This window comes from Pituophis catenifer, unplaced genomic scaffold (genome assembly GCF_029215685.1).
Source record: "Pituophis catenifer annectens isolate HBS135680 unplaced genomic scaffold, rPitCat1.0.hap2 SCAF_1, whole genome shotgun sequence".
NCBI classification, from domain to species: domain Eukaryota; kingdom Metazoa; phylum Chordata; class Lepidosauria; order Squamata; family Colubridae; genus Pituophis; species Pituophis catenifer.
The window spans coordinates 20799885-20817221 of record NW_027256881.1 but is presented as its reverse complement, the minus strand read 5'-3'; the positions used below and the strand labels follow the sequence as shown (position 1 = coordinate 20817221).

General features: G+C 39.8%; 1 protein-coding gene across 1 annotated transcript; it reads left to right on the top strand.

Annotated features, from left to right (window-relative positions):
* FKBP6 (FKBP prolyl isomerase family member 6 (inactive)) lies at positions 1–16471 on the top strand. Its single transcript, XM_070946577.1, has 9 exons — positions 1–93; positions 1396–1510; positions 5979–6068; positions 6359–6561; positions 8965–9084; positions 10964–11158; positions 12511–12620; positions 14088–14179; positions 16446–16471. The coding sequence occupies exons 1-9, from the start codon at positions 1–3 to the stop codon at positions 16469–16471; spliced, it is 1044 nt and encodes a 347-aa protein (XP_070802678.1).
* The last annotated feature ends 866 nt before the right edge of the window (positions 16472–17337 follow it).

Genomic DNA, 17337 nt, shown 5'->3' with positions numbered 1-17337 from the left:
ATGGAAATGAGGCGAAGCGGCGAGCGACGCTGGCAGGATAATGGGAGCAGCCTGCGAGGAGGAGAAGACGGCACCGGGGTGGGAAATTTCGGGGTGAGGCGAAGGAAGGCGGCTTCTTGGTGTTTTCCTCCGGCACCTTTCTTCAATATACTGGCGCCACCCTCGCGGCTCGCGCGTTTCGATGAAGTCGCGAAGGAAGAAGGGCGGCTTATGCTGACCACTCAGTTCTGCTTTGACGGGGATGGAGGCACATTAAAAGTGATTTGGAAAATGGATCCCGATAGCTTTCGATGTTGCTTCGTGTCAGGCTACTATACCTATATAGTAGGGGTCTCCAATCTTGGCAACTTTAAGCCTGGAGGACTTCAACTCCCAGAATTCCCCAGCCAGCAGAGCTGGCTGGGGAATTCTGGGAGTTGAAGTCCTCCAGGCTTAAAGTTGCCATGGTTGGAGACCCCTGCTATATACAACTCACTAGCTGGCCTTGAAGTGGTTGTTTTGTTTTGTTTTGTTTTGTGGCCCAAATCTGGTAGATTTATCTCAAGTCACATCATTTTGGGGGGAACTCCTGGGATTGAATCCTGGGACAATCTGATGTTTTGCTGGCCCTTCTTTGCTCTTAAATTATTTTATCTGACTTATCTCACACCAAATATCTATGGGCATGTAAAATTGGTTTCTTGGACTGTTTCAGAATGCATGGCTTTTTTCACATATTAAAATGCCTAAAATTCCCCAATACTGTAGTACTAATTCATAACCAAAATTTACAAACCATACTTAGTGGACTCTCTTGCCTCCTAAGCAAAAACTGAACGAATGACATTAAAGCTAATATATGAGTTGGCCAATGTTTTTCCTTCCTTCGCCCAAATTCAAGTGAATGTGCTTTATATCAAAATATGTAAACTCTTTCAACTTTCTGGTTATGCTTCTTGATAATTTAAATAAGTAGTTTTATTGTAATTTACTATTTAAGCCAAGTGCAAAATATACAGTGTAGCAATGATAAAATTTTACATGATTGGCTCAATAAGTAAAATAGGTTTAATTACCATGAATAAGAGATTAAATTAATAGGAATTTAAAGCATTCTAAAAGCAGTCTGTTGCATCAATCAAAAGGGTTATAAACCTCAATTCTCAATTCAAGAAAGTAGGGATTATATAGTAATAAATACACTAAACAATCGGTATCTACAGTGTATTCTGATATTTTATGTACCTTCAAACAGCTTATCCAAAGGTAAAACATTTAGCAAATATTTTATTAAGTTCACTTTATTGGTAAGTTTATTAAAGGCTAACAATCATGCAAAGCTCTTGCAGGATGGATTTGGTTTTGCAAAAGAGATTAATATTATGCTTGGCATATTCTTATGTTCATTGTTCCAAGTCTTACCAGTGGTTGGGTCACCGTATGCAGAATATTACTGGTGACAGAGGAGTGTTGAAAGAAATAATCCGAGATGGCTCTGGTGAGACAGTCCCTCCTGATTCATCAGTATTAGGTAAAGTAGTTGCATTGATTTGTTGTGGTTTTAGGGTCTATCGAATATTGATATTATATGGTATCTATTTTTCCTTATTTAATTAAGGGCTAGAGAAGGAAAAATTAAAAGATCAGATTAATTAGCAAATGGATCTTGTTAATAAATTAATATTTGTACCATTTGTTCTGAAAAATTAGGCAAATGATCTTCATTAATTATATTCTTATGCTTCTAAGAGGTTCTGATGGCTGCACTGTGCTTTATTCAAATAGTAAAAAAAAATTGCCAGAATACTCACATAGCACCTGTGTAACAGTATAGGTAAGCTAATAATATTAAAGTATATGTGCCTTTGTAGAGAACATTATAGGGGGGTTAATTTATCAAATGTGTTTGAGAAGGTGTTTAGCAGCCGTCAGACTGAAATAGTATGAGAAGTGATAACAAGCCAAATTGAGGTGTGACTTGCATGCAGTCCAGATTTTTAATTGCTCAGCAAGAATGTGTGAAGAAAAGTTTATTGAATTAATGTAAGTGTATAATAAAGCTAATACTATTCATTATGGACTATTTTGAATGTGATAACAATATATAAGGTAAGTAAATCATACAGGAACAATAAAAGAATGCTTAGTAAATGATTTCACGTTGAGTAGAAAGTAGGCAAAGATATGTTCTTAGATATTTACAGATTTGTAGTTATATAAGGAATGCTTGTGATAATGGTGTATTAACAGCTGGGACCAAGAATGATCTACAGCAAACATTAGATTGCATGATGCAATGAAGAGTATGGATCTGAAAAATAATGCTTCAAAGATTACTGTTTGAGAGCCAGTTTGGTAGGGTCGTTAAAGTGCTAGCCTAGAAATCAGGAGACTATTGGTTCTAGTCCTGCCTTAGTCATGAAAGCCAGATGAGTTTATTTATTTATTTTATTTATATATTTATGTAATTTATATGCCGCCCTTCTCCCGTAGGACTCAGGGCGGCTTACAAAATAAAACAAAGAATTACATAAACAATTTAAAATCAGTTTAAAGTTAAATTAAAATCAATTAAAAATTATTGAAATTATTTGAAATCACCCCTACGGATTCAGCCCATCTGGTGAAAAAGCCACGTCGTCAATTCGCGGGGGAAGGAGAGGAGGTCCGGGGCTGTCCTGCGGCCGGTGGGCAACCCATTCCAGAGGGTCGGCGCTCCCACAAAGAATGCTCTCCCCCTGGGGGCCACCAGCTGACATTGTCTGGCTGACAGCACCCTGAGGAGGCCCGCTCTGTGTGAGCGCACCGGACAGTGGGAGGAAGGCAGGAGATGATCCTGCAGATACCCCAGGCCTAAGCCATGTAGGGCTTTATAGGTGAGCACCAGCACCTTGAAATGAAGCTGGCATTTGAAATGCCGCCAGTGCAGCTCGCACAGGAGAGGTGTCACACGGGAGTACCGAGAAGCCCCCATAACAACCCGCGTGGCCGCATTCTGGACTAACTGTAGTCTCCAGGTGCATCCCAAGGGCAGCCCCATGTGGAGGGCGTTGCAGTAGTCCAACCGAGACGTAACAAGGGCATGAGTGACTGTGGCAAGGGTATCCCGATCTAGGAAAGGGCGCAACTGGCACACAAGGTGTACCTGTGCGAAGCCCCCCCTGGTCACGGCCGTCAAATGATCTTCTAGGGATAGCCGTGAATCCAGGAGGACCCCCAAACTGCGGACCCTTTCTGAGGGAGTAAGGATCTCCCCTCCCATCACTAGTGACGGGGCCACTAGATCAAGAGATGCCGGTATCCACAGCCACTCGGTCTTGGATGGGTTGAGTCTGAGTCTGTTTCTTCCTATCCAGGCCCGCACCGCTTCCAGGCAGCGGGACATCACAGAAAGGGCATCCCCAGGGAGATCCGGGGTGGAGATGTAAAGCTGAGTGTCATCAGCATATTGATGGTACCTCACCCCGAAACCACGAATGATCTCACCCAGCGGCTTCATGTAGATTTAAAGAGCAGAGGAGAGAGAACCGACCCCTGAGGCACCCCACACATGAGGGGCCTCAGCGTGGATTTCTCTCTCCCCGTCCACACAAACTGCGAGCGGCCTGAGAGGTAGGAGGAGAACCACCGTAAAATGGTGCCTCCCACCCCCAACCCCCCGAGTCACTGCAGTAAGATACCATGGTCGATAGTATCGAAAGCCGCTGAGAGGTCAAGAAGGACCAGGATGGAGGAACAATCCCCATCCCTGGCCCGCCAGAGATAATTTACTAGGGCGACCAATGCTGTTTCTGTGCTGAAACCCGATTGGTACGGCTCTAGGTACTCAGTTTCCTCCAGGAACTGCGGGAGCTGCTGTGCCACCACAGACTCAACAACCTTCGCTATAAAGCGAAGGTTGGAGACTGGACAATAGTTATTAAGGGAGTCTGGATCCAGGGTGGGCTTCTTGAGGAGGGGACGAACCACCGCCTCTTTGAGTGTGGCGGGGAAGACCCCTTCCCTCAAAGAAGCGTTGACAACTGCTTGAATCCAGCTTCCAGTCACCTCCCTGGCTGCGGAAAGGAGCCAGGAGGGACAAGGGTCCAATAAACATGTGGAGGCACCCAGTCGACCCATGATCCTATCCACTTCATCCATCGAAACAGGCTCAAATTCAACCCAGATGTTACCATCAGGACAGGCCCCTGTCGACTCGTCAGACTCTGCCCAGTCAGAGTCCAACCCAGTCCGAATCTGAGTGATTTTATCTTGCAGAAACTGTACAAAGTCCTCAGCTCTGCCCTGCAAGGGGTCCTCCCTCGCTCCATGATTTAGGAGAGAGCGGGTCACTCTAAACAGGGCGACTGGGCAATTTTCTGCAGATGCAATGAGAGCGGCAAAATATTGGTGCTTTGCCGCTTCCATTGCCACAAGATAAGACCTAATATGGGTTCTTAACTGTGTTCGGTCAGATTCGGATCGGGAGGATCTCCAACCGCCCTCCAGACGTCTTCTCCGACGCTTCATTTCCCTGAGCTCCGCAGTGAACCAGGGAGCCACCCGGGATTTGCGTCGGGTCAGAGGCCGCAAAGGTGCAATTCGATCCAAGGCCCCCACCGCGGCCTGTTCCCAGACCGCGACCAGGGCCTCAGACGAATCATGAGATAAAGAAAAGGCCCAAGCTCCGTCAGGAACCCTTCTGGGTCCATCAGGTGCCTGAGGTGGAACAATCTCATTGGTTCCGCTTCCCAGCGGCGGGGGATGACGGAGAGAAAGTCCAGCCTGAGGAGGGAATGATCGGACCATGATAGGGGATAGGTTGACAAGTTTCCCCTACCACGATCATTTATCCACTGTTCAGAGAGAAAAACCAGGTCGAGTGTGTGTCCTCCCTTATGAGTTGGGCCCTGTACAACCTGAGTTAGGTCCCTGGCTGTCATGGAGGCCATGAACTCCCGGACTGACTCAGATGTCTCCCCGGCCGATGGAAAATTGAAATCTTCCACAACCAGAAGGTTGGGGAGTTCAACCGCCAATTTGGCCAGGACATCTAGCAGTGCGGGCAGGGCTGAGGCTATTTGGGATACTTGGTTACTTGGGACAGTCACTCTCTCTTAGCCTAATCCACCTCATAGGGTTGTTGTTGTGAGGAAAATAGAAGGAGGAAGTAATATTACATATATTTGCTCCTTTGAGTTACTTATAAAGTTAAAAAGGAAGGATAAACAATTAAAATACTATACAGTAATTGTACTTGACAAGGAAATAAGTATTCCATTTCATATAGTCTATGACCCAAAACTATAATAAATCTATGATAAAAAAAACTATAATAAAATATGAATTAGTATCCCTTGGTAAAATGTTTAATAAAGGAGGAAAAATGGATGAAGAATTTAACAAACAAATGCTTATAGGACGGTACTGAAAGTGTGTGTTGAAAAAACTGCAGATGTGAGGTTAAGAATAAATGGGTACTGAATGGATGTGAATGAAATACAAAATAGAGTAACAGGTACTTTGAAGTGGTTTGGTCATATAAAGAGAATCAAAGAGGTTGAAATCACAAAACAAATATAAAGAAAGGGGAAGATCAAGAAAGTTGTGGTTGGATGGAGTTGGTGAGATTAACAAAAAAAGGTGTCAAATTTGAAGAACAAGACATAGTATATGAAGTGTGTGTGGATATGGTAGAAACAAGATGGTTTGCAAGAATATAAAGTTTTTGAAAAGTATAATGTGTGTTAGTATAAAAGGCGTTTTTTCTCTTTTTTATGTCTTTAGGTTCTTTGCCTTTGTTTTAATATTTCTGCATTTTGTATAACATCATATTCTGTGTTCCAAAAGGGAAAAAAAAAAGTGTAACCGATAATGTGTTCCTTGATTAAGGAATTTAAAACAATGCCAAGCTCAACAAACTTCACATAGCAAAACTATTCCTAAGGACATTTATGCCGATGAAATTAATATGTTCAATGTTTCTCAATGACATTTATTCTGATTCTGATATTTTTCAGTGAAATTTTCAGGGTATTTAGAACACACGGACAGACCCTTTGATACAAATTGGTTCAAGAAGAACCCCAAACTCATGAAACTTGGTGAAGGTGAGTGAAAGATACACGACTTAGTGGATATAAATATAATTTGAGTTTAATCAGTAAATGCTTACATAGATATCTGATCTAATGCATTATAACTCTTTATCCTCAGTGTGATCTCCATTGTCACATCTTGAATTATTTCCTGTTACTCTGAACAAACCAGTTTGCCACATGCTCTTTTGCCATTTCTGTATTTTCTGTGTGATTCTTCTTTCTTCTGCAATCAGTTCAAAACAAACAATAATACAGTACGGAAATTCTGGAAATAAGGATTTTCTGTTTTGCTTTCCTAGATATTACTCTGAGGGGCTTAGAAGTTGGATTACTCACAATGAGAAAAGGAGAATTGGCAAGATTTCTCTTCAAGCCAAATTATGCCTTTGGAACTTTGGGTTGCCCTCCTTTGATTCCCCCCAATTCCACAGTCTTGTTTGAAGTTGAGCTTTTGGACTTTTTGGACTCGGCAGAATCAGATAGGTTCTTTGACCTGCCTCCTGTGAGTTATCAAATTTATATCTAAGTCTGTATTAGTAACATTCAATTACATCTTCTGAAATTAGAGGTTTTGAACTATAATTTGTACAGCAGTGGTCCTTGTGAAACTATTTTTTACAAGTAAGCTGCTCAGCGTCACCTCAAACCATGAGATGGACAGCATATAAATTAAATTAAATAGAAATGTTACCACTGAGGAGCTATTGAAGTTGGAGATTGCTCTCTGCAATCTCCAACTATAGGAAAAGTGAAAGCATTAGAATTGGACATAGCAGTTGAAGGGCCAAAATAATTAAAGACAAGGCAGCTTTCCGTGCATCTGACCTATTAATAAAAATCAACTACCTTGTTGGTCTTACATTCAATCTAAGAATGGATGGATCTTGGCAGTTTTCTTTTCATGCATACTTAGTGCTTTCTTGTTTGATCCTAAGTTCTTTCCATGTTGTTCATGAAGAAAAATGTTGATTTTGATAACATGAAGAAAAATGAGCCAAACAAAATTATCCCCTATTTCTAGCTAGGATACAAAAATCCCAATCAGTCTTTCGTACATAGTGTCAAATCTTGTATTTTTTCTTTTCCATTTAGCTGTATGGAATGTAGCTGGAGGGAAACAGATTAATGGGAAATAAATACTAAATCACAGACAATCCTTGATGTATGTTAGCTTTGCTGCTGCTATTGAGTGATCAAACTTTTGAGTTTATGGAATTGCCCCAAATGGACATTTACAATTACTCCTTGGGTTACAAATACTCATTCAGTGACCATTCAAATTACAACAGCACAGAACAAGGGAGACTCGTGACCAGACCTTGAAGTTGCAACCGTCATGGTGTTGCATGATGGCAATTCAAGCACTTGGCATCCAACTTGTTATTACAACAATTGCAGTGTTGTACAGTCACATTATCACTATTTGTAACCTTCCTTGCTGGCTTCACGTAAAGTCAAGGAGGAAGCCAGCAGGAAGTTGCAAGTTTCTCTGGCTTTTTTCCCCCAAGGAGCTCCCAGATGGTATGAGGATATCATACTCTGTAGTACCCATCCCCACACTGGCCTGTTTGCCTGGAATGCAGTTTCAGTGCCTGTTCCTATGCCGCAGTCACATGAGGTCCTCACTTAAGAACCAACATGGTCCTTGCTTAATGATGACAGTGGAGATTGCCAAGATGGTTGTCACTAAGCAATGCAGTCATGGTCTATGACTGCATGCTTAGTAAGGAAGGGAAGCAAGCGATTTCTGTAGGCCATCTCCTTTGCCTTTCCCTCCACTCCTTCATGGCACATCAATTGGAGAAGAGATTTCAAGAGAGTAAACTGTATGCTCTTATATACATCAAGAGCAATGCAGATGTGCCAGCAGCAGAAAAGGGTCAGGCAAAGGAAAGATGGCTACATCCTCACCCCCCTTGCAGAGTGGAGAGACTGGAGAGGAAGAGATTTAAAGAGAGTACTTTAACCTGCGTAGCAAGCCTGTGGCTCTCAGCCCTGAACTGGCATGATCGCATTGTTTTCAATGTGTACAAGACACTAAGCAGGCACCTGACCATTCCAAAAGATGGGGGACTGTAGGGTGCTTAGATCTGGCCTGCGGGACCACCCTGGAAACAACAAAGGACTGGCCCACATTGCCTCTGCCAGCAAAAACAGAGCTTGCAAGCGGGTCCTCCGAGCGTTGTTTTTGTTGGCAGAGGGCTGCAGGAGGCCATTGCGGCCGAAAACAAGTGACATTGAGCTGACACAAGTGATGTCGAGCTGGCCCCGGCCAGACCCACCCAGTCCCCTGAGGTCAAACACAATCCTGATGCGGCCCTCAATGAAATCGAGTTTGATACCCTTGTTCTAAGGCGAATGTTACTAATTAATCTGCGTTTTTATATCCTGTTTATAGGATATAAAATCGCATATGCTTACTTATACATTTTCTTCTATCCCCTACTGTAGTTTTTTGCTTTTTCTTCCCTTAAAATAGTTGTGCTTTCCAGCCTTATTCATGGCAGATATCACTCATGACTAAATTTACACTCTGACTTATAAATGTCAAACAATTAAAAAGGCAAATTAATGCAAGTCAAATCAGTTAGCAATGATACCTTAACAAAAAAGGATTTTTTTGTATTTTCCTAAATGTTGAAAGAATGGGCCAAATATACCTTGCTTGGTAGAGAGCATTCCATAGTCTGGACAAGACCCTCTCCTATGTCCACAATATCACTGAGATTCTGGTAATGAGAAATAATTAAAAAGGCCTCTAAAAATTGGGCAGATTTGTAGTAGGAGAGGCAGTCTTAAGTCATTTAGGGCTTTAAAGAACTAACTTATGTAGGTTTCCAGCATAACCATTTTAGCTTAAACTTATAATTATTGGGACTAACTAGATTGTTATTTCTCTGCAAAGGAGCAACAGGATAGATTTCCACTGGAGAAAATTATAAAGGTAGCAGAAACAGAACGTGAATTTGGCAATTACCTCTTCCGTCAGACACGTTTCATGGATGCCAAGGAGAGGTACAAACGGGTAAGTAGCATTCATGGAATAGGGGAATGAATCACAAACTACATCTAGAAATTTAAAATTGTATCCAGCACAACAATCTTCCTATCCACACCGAAATGTGAATAATTTTAAGCCTATGCAGTCGTAGGCTGCATCAGTAGAGGGATAGCATCAAGATCACAAGAAGTGATGGCACCACTCTATGCAGCACAAGTGAGGCCACATTTGGAATACTGCCATGATACAAAAAAGATACTGAGACTCTAGGAAGAGTGCAGAGAGTAGCAACAAAGATGATAAAGGGTCTACAGCAGGGCTGTCAAACTCACGGCCCATGGGCCGGATGTGTCACACGCTGGCCATGCCCACGCCTGTTTTAGCAAAGGGGGAAAAAGTCACAATGCGTCACATGACGCTGCCATGACAACACGAGTTTGACATACCTGGTCTAGAGGCTAAACAGTATGATGAAACAGTTAAGGGAACTAGGCATGTTTACTCTAACTAAGAGAAGGCTCAGGGGTAACACGATAGTTGTCTTACAGTATTTGAGGGGCAGTCCCAGGAGGAAGGGGTCAACTTATCCAAAGCACCTGAGGGCAGAATTTGAATCAATGGGTGGAAGCTCATTAAAGAGAGATCCAATCTGGAACTAAGGAGAACTTTCCTGACAGTAAGAACAATTACCGTATTTTTCAGAGTATAAGATGTACCTTTTCCCCCCCTAAAAGAGGGTGGAAATGTTGGTGTGTCTTATACACCGAATACAACCATTTTTGGCCTCCTGAAGTCCCACCCCACTCATTCCATTTTTCTGAAAAACAGGCCTGTTTTTCGCCCGTTTTTTTTCAAAAATGGAGTTTTTTCCCCTCCCCCAGCCCCCAGGAGTACTCTGCAGGCCTCCCAAACCCTATGCGTGCCTCATTTTTCGCTAAAATGGGCAAAAAACAGCCCATTTTTCGCCTGTTTTTGCAAAAAAACTGGGCACACAGAGGGTTTGGGAGGCCTGCAGAGTGCTTCTGAGGGCCAGGGAGGGCAAAAACATTTTTTTTCTTACTTTACCTCTTTGAAATCTTGGTGCGTCTTATACACTGGTGCATCTTATAGTCCAAAAAATATGGTAAATAGTGAAACAGCTTGCCTCCCAAAGTTATGGGTACTTCTTTGCTGAAGGTCTTCAAGAAAAGCAATTTTAGAACAATAAGCAGGGGAGGGGAGGTTTGAGCTAGAAGACCTGCAAGGTTGCTTCTAGCTCAGTGATTCTATATACGCTCTAGAAAATGCTGTTTTCTGGAAGTTCTAATAAAAAAAACATATCAGACTTTATATATGTTATCTTGCAGTTAATATGGTTCTGTCATGGTCTTTTAGAAATACAAAACTCTGTGAAAAATCACATTAATTGGAGTCATTATTTCTTAAATATTGGTAACATTGACTAGAATCTAAAAAAAAATGGTTTTTGTTTGACTACTTGTGAATGTTCCAAAGTCTTTTTCTGGAAGTTAGTAAGATTGGGGGACAGCTAGACAGAAGAAACAAGAACATTATCATTTAAAAAAGCCTGTGTAATATAGTTAAGATGGTTGAAAAGAACTCTAGTTCTAGTGTAGAAGCCCACTGGGTGATTGGACCATTCATTCTTTCTGTGCCCAACCAACCTGATGGAGTGGTTGTGAGAAAAAAATAGTGGGATCCTCTTGGGCTCCTTAATAGAAGGTAAGATAAAATCCTTAATAAATAATACATAAACATTTATTTGAATTGTGTCTCAAGTCAGCATCCATGCTACCCAACACATATGGCAGTCAGTACATTTGTCTAACGAGCATTTCCAGCAATTCTCTATCACAGATCTTTTCTCTGATGTAAGTTTATTGTTTTATTTCTACTCAACCAGGCCTCTTCAGTACTCAATCGCATATGTGCCAAGGAGACTGAAAAAGACAAAGTTGATGCTGCCAGGCTTCTGGTCTTCCTGAATTTATCTTTTGTTTGCTTGAAGTTGGAACGTCCAGATCGAGCCCTAGCCTATGGCGAAAAAGCCTTAGAGTTAGATAAAAAGAATGCTAAAGCCCTCTTCAGATGTGGCCAGGTATGGAGGGTGGTTTTTTCCCCCATTTTGCATATCTTGCAGAATTCTGAGTTTTTTTATTATTATTATTATTATTATTAAGTCAGACTAGCTTTGCTTCCTGCTAGGAAATTGTTAGGCCGGGTTTTGTTAATGGAAATCATAAACTATATATATAAACATAGCCTATAATTTGCTAAGAGTGTATTAAAATGTTTCAGTTTCTTTTATCATCATCTTAAAGTAATTATTTGGTGTTTCATATTGTAAATTGACCACTGAAATTGGCACAACAATCCTCATTTTAGCTTTGAAAGTGAAAATAGGTTGTGAAAAGTTTCCCAGGTTTATTCACCATGAGATACTTACAGGGGTGGGTTCTACTTACCTTTACTACCAGTTCGCAACGGGGCCGCGCGCATGCACAGAAGCATTTTGATGATGTCGGAGCCTCCCACCAGTTTTACTACCGGTTCTATAGAACCAGTGCGAACCGGGGGCAACCCACCACTGGATACTTAGGCAGTGTCAGTGAATGCTATCAATATATGAAGAGATTTAAAGTAAATAATTTTAACAGTAAAACAATTTTATGGAGAATCTACTTTATTCTTTACAGATTACATTCTAGTATGTGATGTCTAATTACTTCTACTTTGCTTTTCTTAAACAGAAACATCTTTGCTTTTCTGTTTCTAATATAGTTAACATCTTTGACAGGAAACAAAAAAAAAGTAGTTAGGCAATGATTTAAATTACATATCATTATAATCCAAGTTTATTAAAATAATTCTTACTTAAATACAGTTTCTGGGAATGCACAACCAGTTAAACCATGAACCATGATTTATAAACCACAATAGATAGATTTATACAATGTTAAACCCATCTTTTAAAAATGGGTACTAATATGGAGACCATGGATGCTAAGTGAGTGCAGATCTGTGCTTTGCTTGTAAATGTATCCTATTTGACATAGGTAAACAAATGGTTCGAAGAAAGTTTTATAGGCTAGAGGGGGTGGAAGGAAATAATCTCACCAATTTGACTTTGACAGATCGTTGCATTGTGTCTGGCTATGTACTATTTTATGATAAGTTCCCCTTCCCCACACTGCCTAGCTGTCATTCTTCTTGTGTCTGCAACATGCTCTCAAAACTGATGTGAATAATAGTCCTAAAGTGTCCATTGTATAAACTTATCATTGCGTGCAAGACTTCTTGCTTACAATCAATAAGGCAGAATTGCAAATAATTCCAGCTTGCTATGTGAACCTGGCAAAAAAAGAAAATCCTTCACCTTGTTTTACTCTTCAAGAGAAGTGATCAAACTGCAATTGCAACTTATGTGCATTCTGTATTCTTAATTTCCAGGCATGCCTTTACTTGACGGAGTATGAGAGAGCCCGAGAGTTTCTGGTCAAAGCTCAGAAAGAACAGCCCTTCAACCAAGATATTAACAATGAGTTGAAAAAGCTGGCCAGGTGATAGAGCACTTACTTGACTGCTATATTAGCTGAATTGGATACTCATTCACTTACCACTTAGATTCATGGTAATGGTTCAAATTTATTCCCTGTAGCTATTCAATCCTCAATATACTGCTAGTGATTAAACTATATTGGACTGAATAAGTGAGCATACCAAATAGGGAGAAATAGCACTAGTTTGCTACAAAGTACAATTTACAACCGTAAGTGAACCCATAGTTACAGTCATAAGTTGTGGCAGTAGTTAAACAATTCACCATGCCCAATTTTATGGCCTTCTTGTGGTGGTTGTGAAGCAAACCCTTTTTTACCAATGAACATTTTTGCTGGAAACCAGCAAAAAAAAATGCTGAAAATTATAGTCACAAGCCAGGCCCTGCAAATGACCATAAATGTGAGCTAGTTACTGAGCACCTAAAATGTGATCACATGACTGCAGAGGGATTGTGTGGCCATCAGAACTTTGAATCAAGATCGTAAGTTATTCTGGGGAGGTCATCATAACTTCAAATGGTCATTAAGTGACCAGTTGTTAAATGAGGACTACTTGTAGGTTAAATCTTTTGAGATGGTGAAGCCTGTTTAAGCATTGATCAAATGCCAATAAAAAATCTGTTTCAGTTGTCCAGTACTTGGAAACACTGTTAGGATGTGGGAAAGTTTCCACATCCCTCTGAAGCTCCCTATTTGTTTCTTTAGATGATTTCCCTCTCTTTCTTTGCTAAGTGCAGGTTCACTTGTTTTTGTTTTTTTTCTGGTTAACATACAACTGGAAAAATGCCTTTATTTGGACAGACTAAAATCCATTTTCCCCCTAATCCTAGACAGGACACTTTAATGCTAACTATTATTCTAGCCTTTCAACAGAATGCTAGAAGAAGAATTTCACTGGTTCTTTCAGCTAAAGATATTTGCAAACCTACTCACAAGAGAAGAGGCATGGTTTTGGTTGGCTTTTGACACAACTGGCTTCTTTGTTTAGCAAATATTTTGCTTCTGCTTTACAAATGTTGAGTGTCTTCTGGATTTCATGCTTTTAAACGGTCATTTATCAAGCGATCATTTTATTGGCCACTGGAAATGTGTTAATACAATTTAAATGATGCACAACATATTCAGCTGTTAAATTATTAAAATTAACTTTAATTGATATAAACAATAAAGCTAATATAAATGATAACAATAACATACTAAATTTCATTAAATGATGTTCATTATATTCAGCTGGAAATCTCTGTTGTGAGTCCTGATCAGTATTGCATTATAGTCAGTCTGATTTTAAGGTTCATTAAACTAAGTGCAAAACCTGACAAGTTGCAGTTCTTGATGTTATTAGCCACGCTCACAGAGTTCTCTAGTTCCAGAGTAAACAGTTGTATGTTTAGACTGTTTTAAAATGTCTGCTTTTTAAAAACAAATTGATGGCACTCCAGTGCTGAAACCATTTGCTTTAACTTGCAGCTGTTACAGAGATTACATGGAGAAAGAGAAGGAGATGTGCTGTAAGATGTTTGCTCCACTGAATTCTCATTCATCAAAAGCAAACTTGGAAGGTAATAAGATTGCTTGGAGAGTTGGAGATATTGGTCTTTATGTGATTTAGGCTGTATCTTGAAGACTTACAGTCATGCATACACACACCTGTTTATGCATGACAATTGCATAGATCAGACAGTGTCTTGCTCCTTGACAAGAGCATGTCTTTCATTTACTCTGCAGTTATTCAGCTATTAGGCATAAATGTTGCTTTGCTATCAAATCCCTATCCCACCACCTGCCATTCTATTTAAATGGCTGAAGTGTTAATCACCCCTACATAAGAGTCCAATGATACTTTAATTTTTTATAGTTTCCTCAAATATCTGGGATAATTGGCAGCTGTACATTCTTGCTGGGTAGTAATATTAGCCATGGCCATTTCCATAGTTTTCTATAACTAAATACCACTATAGACTAAGCTTGTAGACTAGGTTAGGCATACTGGTCAGTCACTGACCTTAGTATGAAAATTTTGATAACTGTTTTTTAACTGTTTGTGACAGTTTACGCAATAATTCTAATAGTGAGTTTTGGAGAGAAGGCAACTTAGTGCTAATCTTTTTTATTTAGAGGTTTGTTGTCTAAGTAAAATAATGTTTTGTATTTGAGCTTGACTCCTAGTAATTTTGTGGAAACCAGCTCATCCATATCCTGGAGATCCTTTTTGATTGTGCAATTGCTTTTACATTGTGGGTGAGTCAGTTGTGTTGTGTTGTGTTGTGTTGTGAGTGTGTAAAGTGTGAAAGTTGTTTTTTTGGGCTTTTTGTGGCTGGGTGAGGTTCCTGCTTGTTGCAGGGGCCATTTTGGGTCTAGCACAGCTGCTTTTACATTGTGGGTGAGCCAGTTGTGTTGTGTTGTGTTTTGTAGGTTAAAAAAGGGCAAAGAAGTGACATTGACTTGGCCACGCCCACCCAGTCACCTTACCACCAAGCCACGCCCACTAATTAAGCCACGCCCACAGAACCGGTAGCAAAAAAATTTAGATTTCACCCCTGCTGCAACCCTATAGTCCTTTAAGTTTAAAAAGCAGTTTATTCAGGAACATGGAATAAAGACCACTTATTCCGTAGGACAACACCCAACCTACTCTCTTGCCCATTTTTCCTTCTCACAAAATTAAAGGTACACATTTGCCTATTTAATAAGTAAAGGTTGAAAATGAAGCATGAAAACTGAGAGACAAGCCAAAACATCTTCTGAACCTCTCCATTATGTTACCCCTGATGTTTGCCACCTGGATGAGCACAAAAAAGTGTGCAAACTTTTTTCCCTCTTACTCTCCTGGGTATCATGTGAAAGAAATTTGGACTGACAATTATGCCTATAGAGGTGCAATATGAACAGTCATTGCTGTCTGCTTGCTCTTCTTTTTCTTGTAGTGTAATATGAGACTGGCCATAAAAGGCGCAACCATCACTTCATCTTTCCAGTTGTTATTGAGTTCTATCTATAGGCAACTCAAAAAAGTCTGAACTTTTTCTTGCTGGGTTGAGAGAGCAAACAAAAGACATTGAAACAGCTTGTGGAAGTAATTGCAATCTTCACATTCTGCCTTGATGCCTTTCTTTTTTGCAGCAAGGATTGGGCCCCTGAAGGTTGGCCCTCATCTGTCCTCTCTCCTCTAAAATATTCTGCTACCCTATGTACCTCATGTATTAATGGGTGAGATTTCAAGTAAGGGGAGATGCAGGGGGAAGAAAAAGAATAACAATTTGCTTATTCAACTTCCCCAGGAGTTGCAAAAAAAATAATAACTGCAGTGAACATGTTTGCATATTCCTTTGCTCCTTTTCAGTGGATGGAATGAAAGCGTTGATTTAGGCTTATTTGCCACCATGATATATTTAGGAGGAAGAGGAGTGATTTCCTTCATAATTTTATCTGTCTAGTACTAGAAAGATAGTAAGAAATGACAAAGGCATTTGTTTATAAATGCAGATATAGGGATCAGTAAGAGGGCAGAGGTAGGAATAGCTTTCCATGTAACTTGCATGCTCATTTCCAGACTGTTTTAACCTTGCACCCTTTCCCTGATTGGGTACAGTATAATAGAGTATTAACTATACTATTCATTGTTTGATTGTCTCATCTAGTTCCTTGCCTTTCCTTCAAAATAAAAATATAATTAGACCTTCAATGCAGTGATTTAAAGGCATGGGGTCTTGATAACTTATTAATTTATAAAAAATATAAAACACGATCGTTATAAAATATAATTTTTACAGTTTGACAACAAAATTAATTCACTGAGATTAAGTCATTATATGTTGGTAATTTCAGAATCTGGCTGTGCAGAAGAAAACTGAACTTAAGACAGAAGGAAAACCATTTCATTTTATTCATGATGTGCATCTTTTTTTTCAATATATGGAAGAACTATACTTCATTTGAAATATTCAAAACAATGTGAACTACATGGTTTTATATGCAAATAAGCACCATGTTTGTATAAGGGATACCCTTATTAGTGACATTATGTTGAAAAGAAGACCCATTATAAAAGGAACTCTGTCTCCATTGAAACATATTGATAAGTGATTACTTGGAGAGAAATTTATTTTTCCTATAATTTCCTGTCCTATAGGATTAGGTTCCTTAGGAGGATGTAAGTTTGAAAGAATTATGTTTTATGATTGTTTGAGAATGCTCTTAAAGAGTGATATTCATGAGTTAGAAAAATAAATATGTCTTGAGAAAAAGTTCCAGCGTGTTTGGTGTCTATTCATTACCCAAATTCTTTTGATACAAAGCATAGCAATACAAAGACTCTTATTTTTGCCTTACAAAAAGAGTTTAAGGGTTTTTGCCTAGGGCTTGAAGTGGTATGTCAATAATTGATTATTAACAGTTGCTATTCTATAGGATGGATAGAGGGATATTATTTATTATTGTTTTTGTGAAGCTGCCTAGAATGGGGCATGTTAGAAATATAATACATAAAATTTAATAGTATGTAACATCACAGATTTTTCTAGATATTCAAGCTTGGTGACTGACATGAACTCGTACATTAGCCTTGGTGGCACGGTGGTTAGAATGCAATATTGCAAGCTAATTCTGCTGAGTGCCAACTGCCAGCAATTCGGCAGTTTGAATTTCACCAGCTGAAGGTTGATTCAGCCTACCATCCTTCCAAGGTCAATAAAATGAGGACCCAGATTGTTGGGGGTAA

Excerpts from the sequence above, each read along its gene's own strand:
- FKBP6 (XM_070946577.1), top strand. The coding sequence starts at position 1 with ATGGAAATGAGGCGAAGCGGCGAGCGACGCTGGCAGGATAATGGGAGC. Across the intron at positions 94-1,395 it reads CCGGGGTGGGAAATTTCGGG|TCTTACCAGTGGTTGGGTCA; the intron begins GTGAGGCGAAGG and ends CATTGTTCCAAG. Across the intron at positions 14,180-16,445 it reads ATCAAAAGCAAACTTGGAAG|AATCTGGCTGTGCAGAAGAA; the intron begins GTAATAAGATTG and ends TGGTAATTTCAG.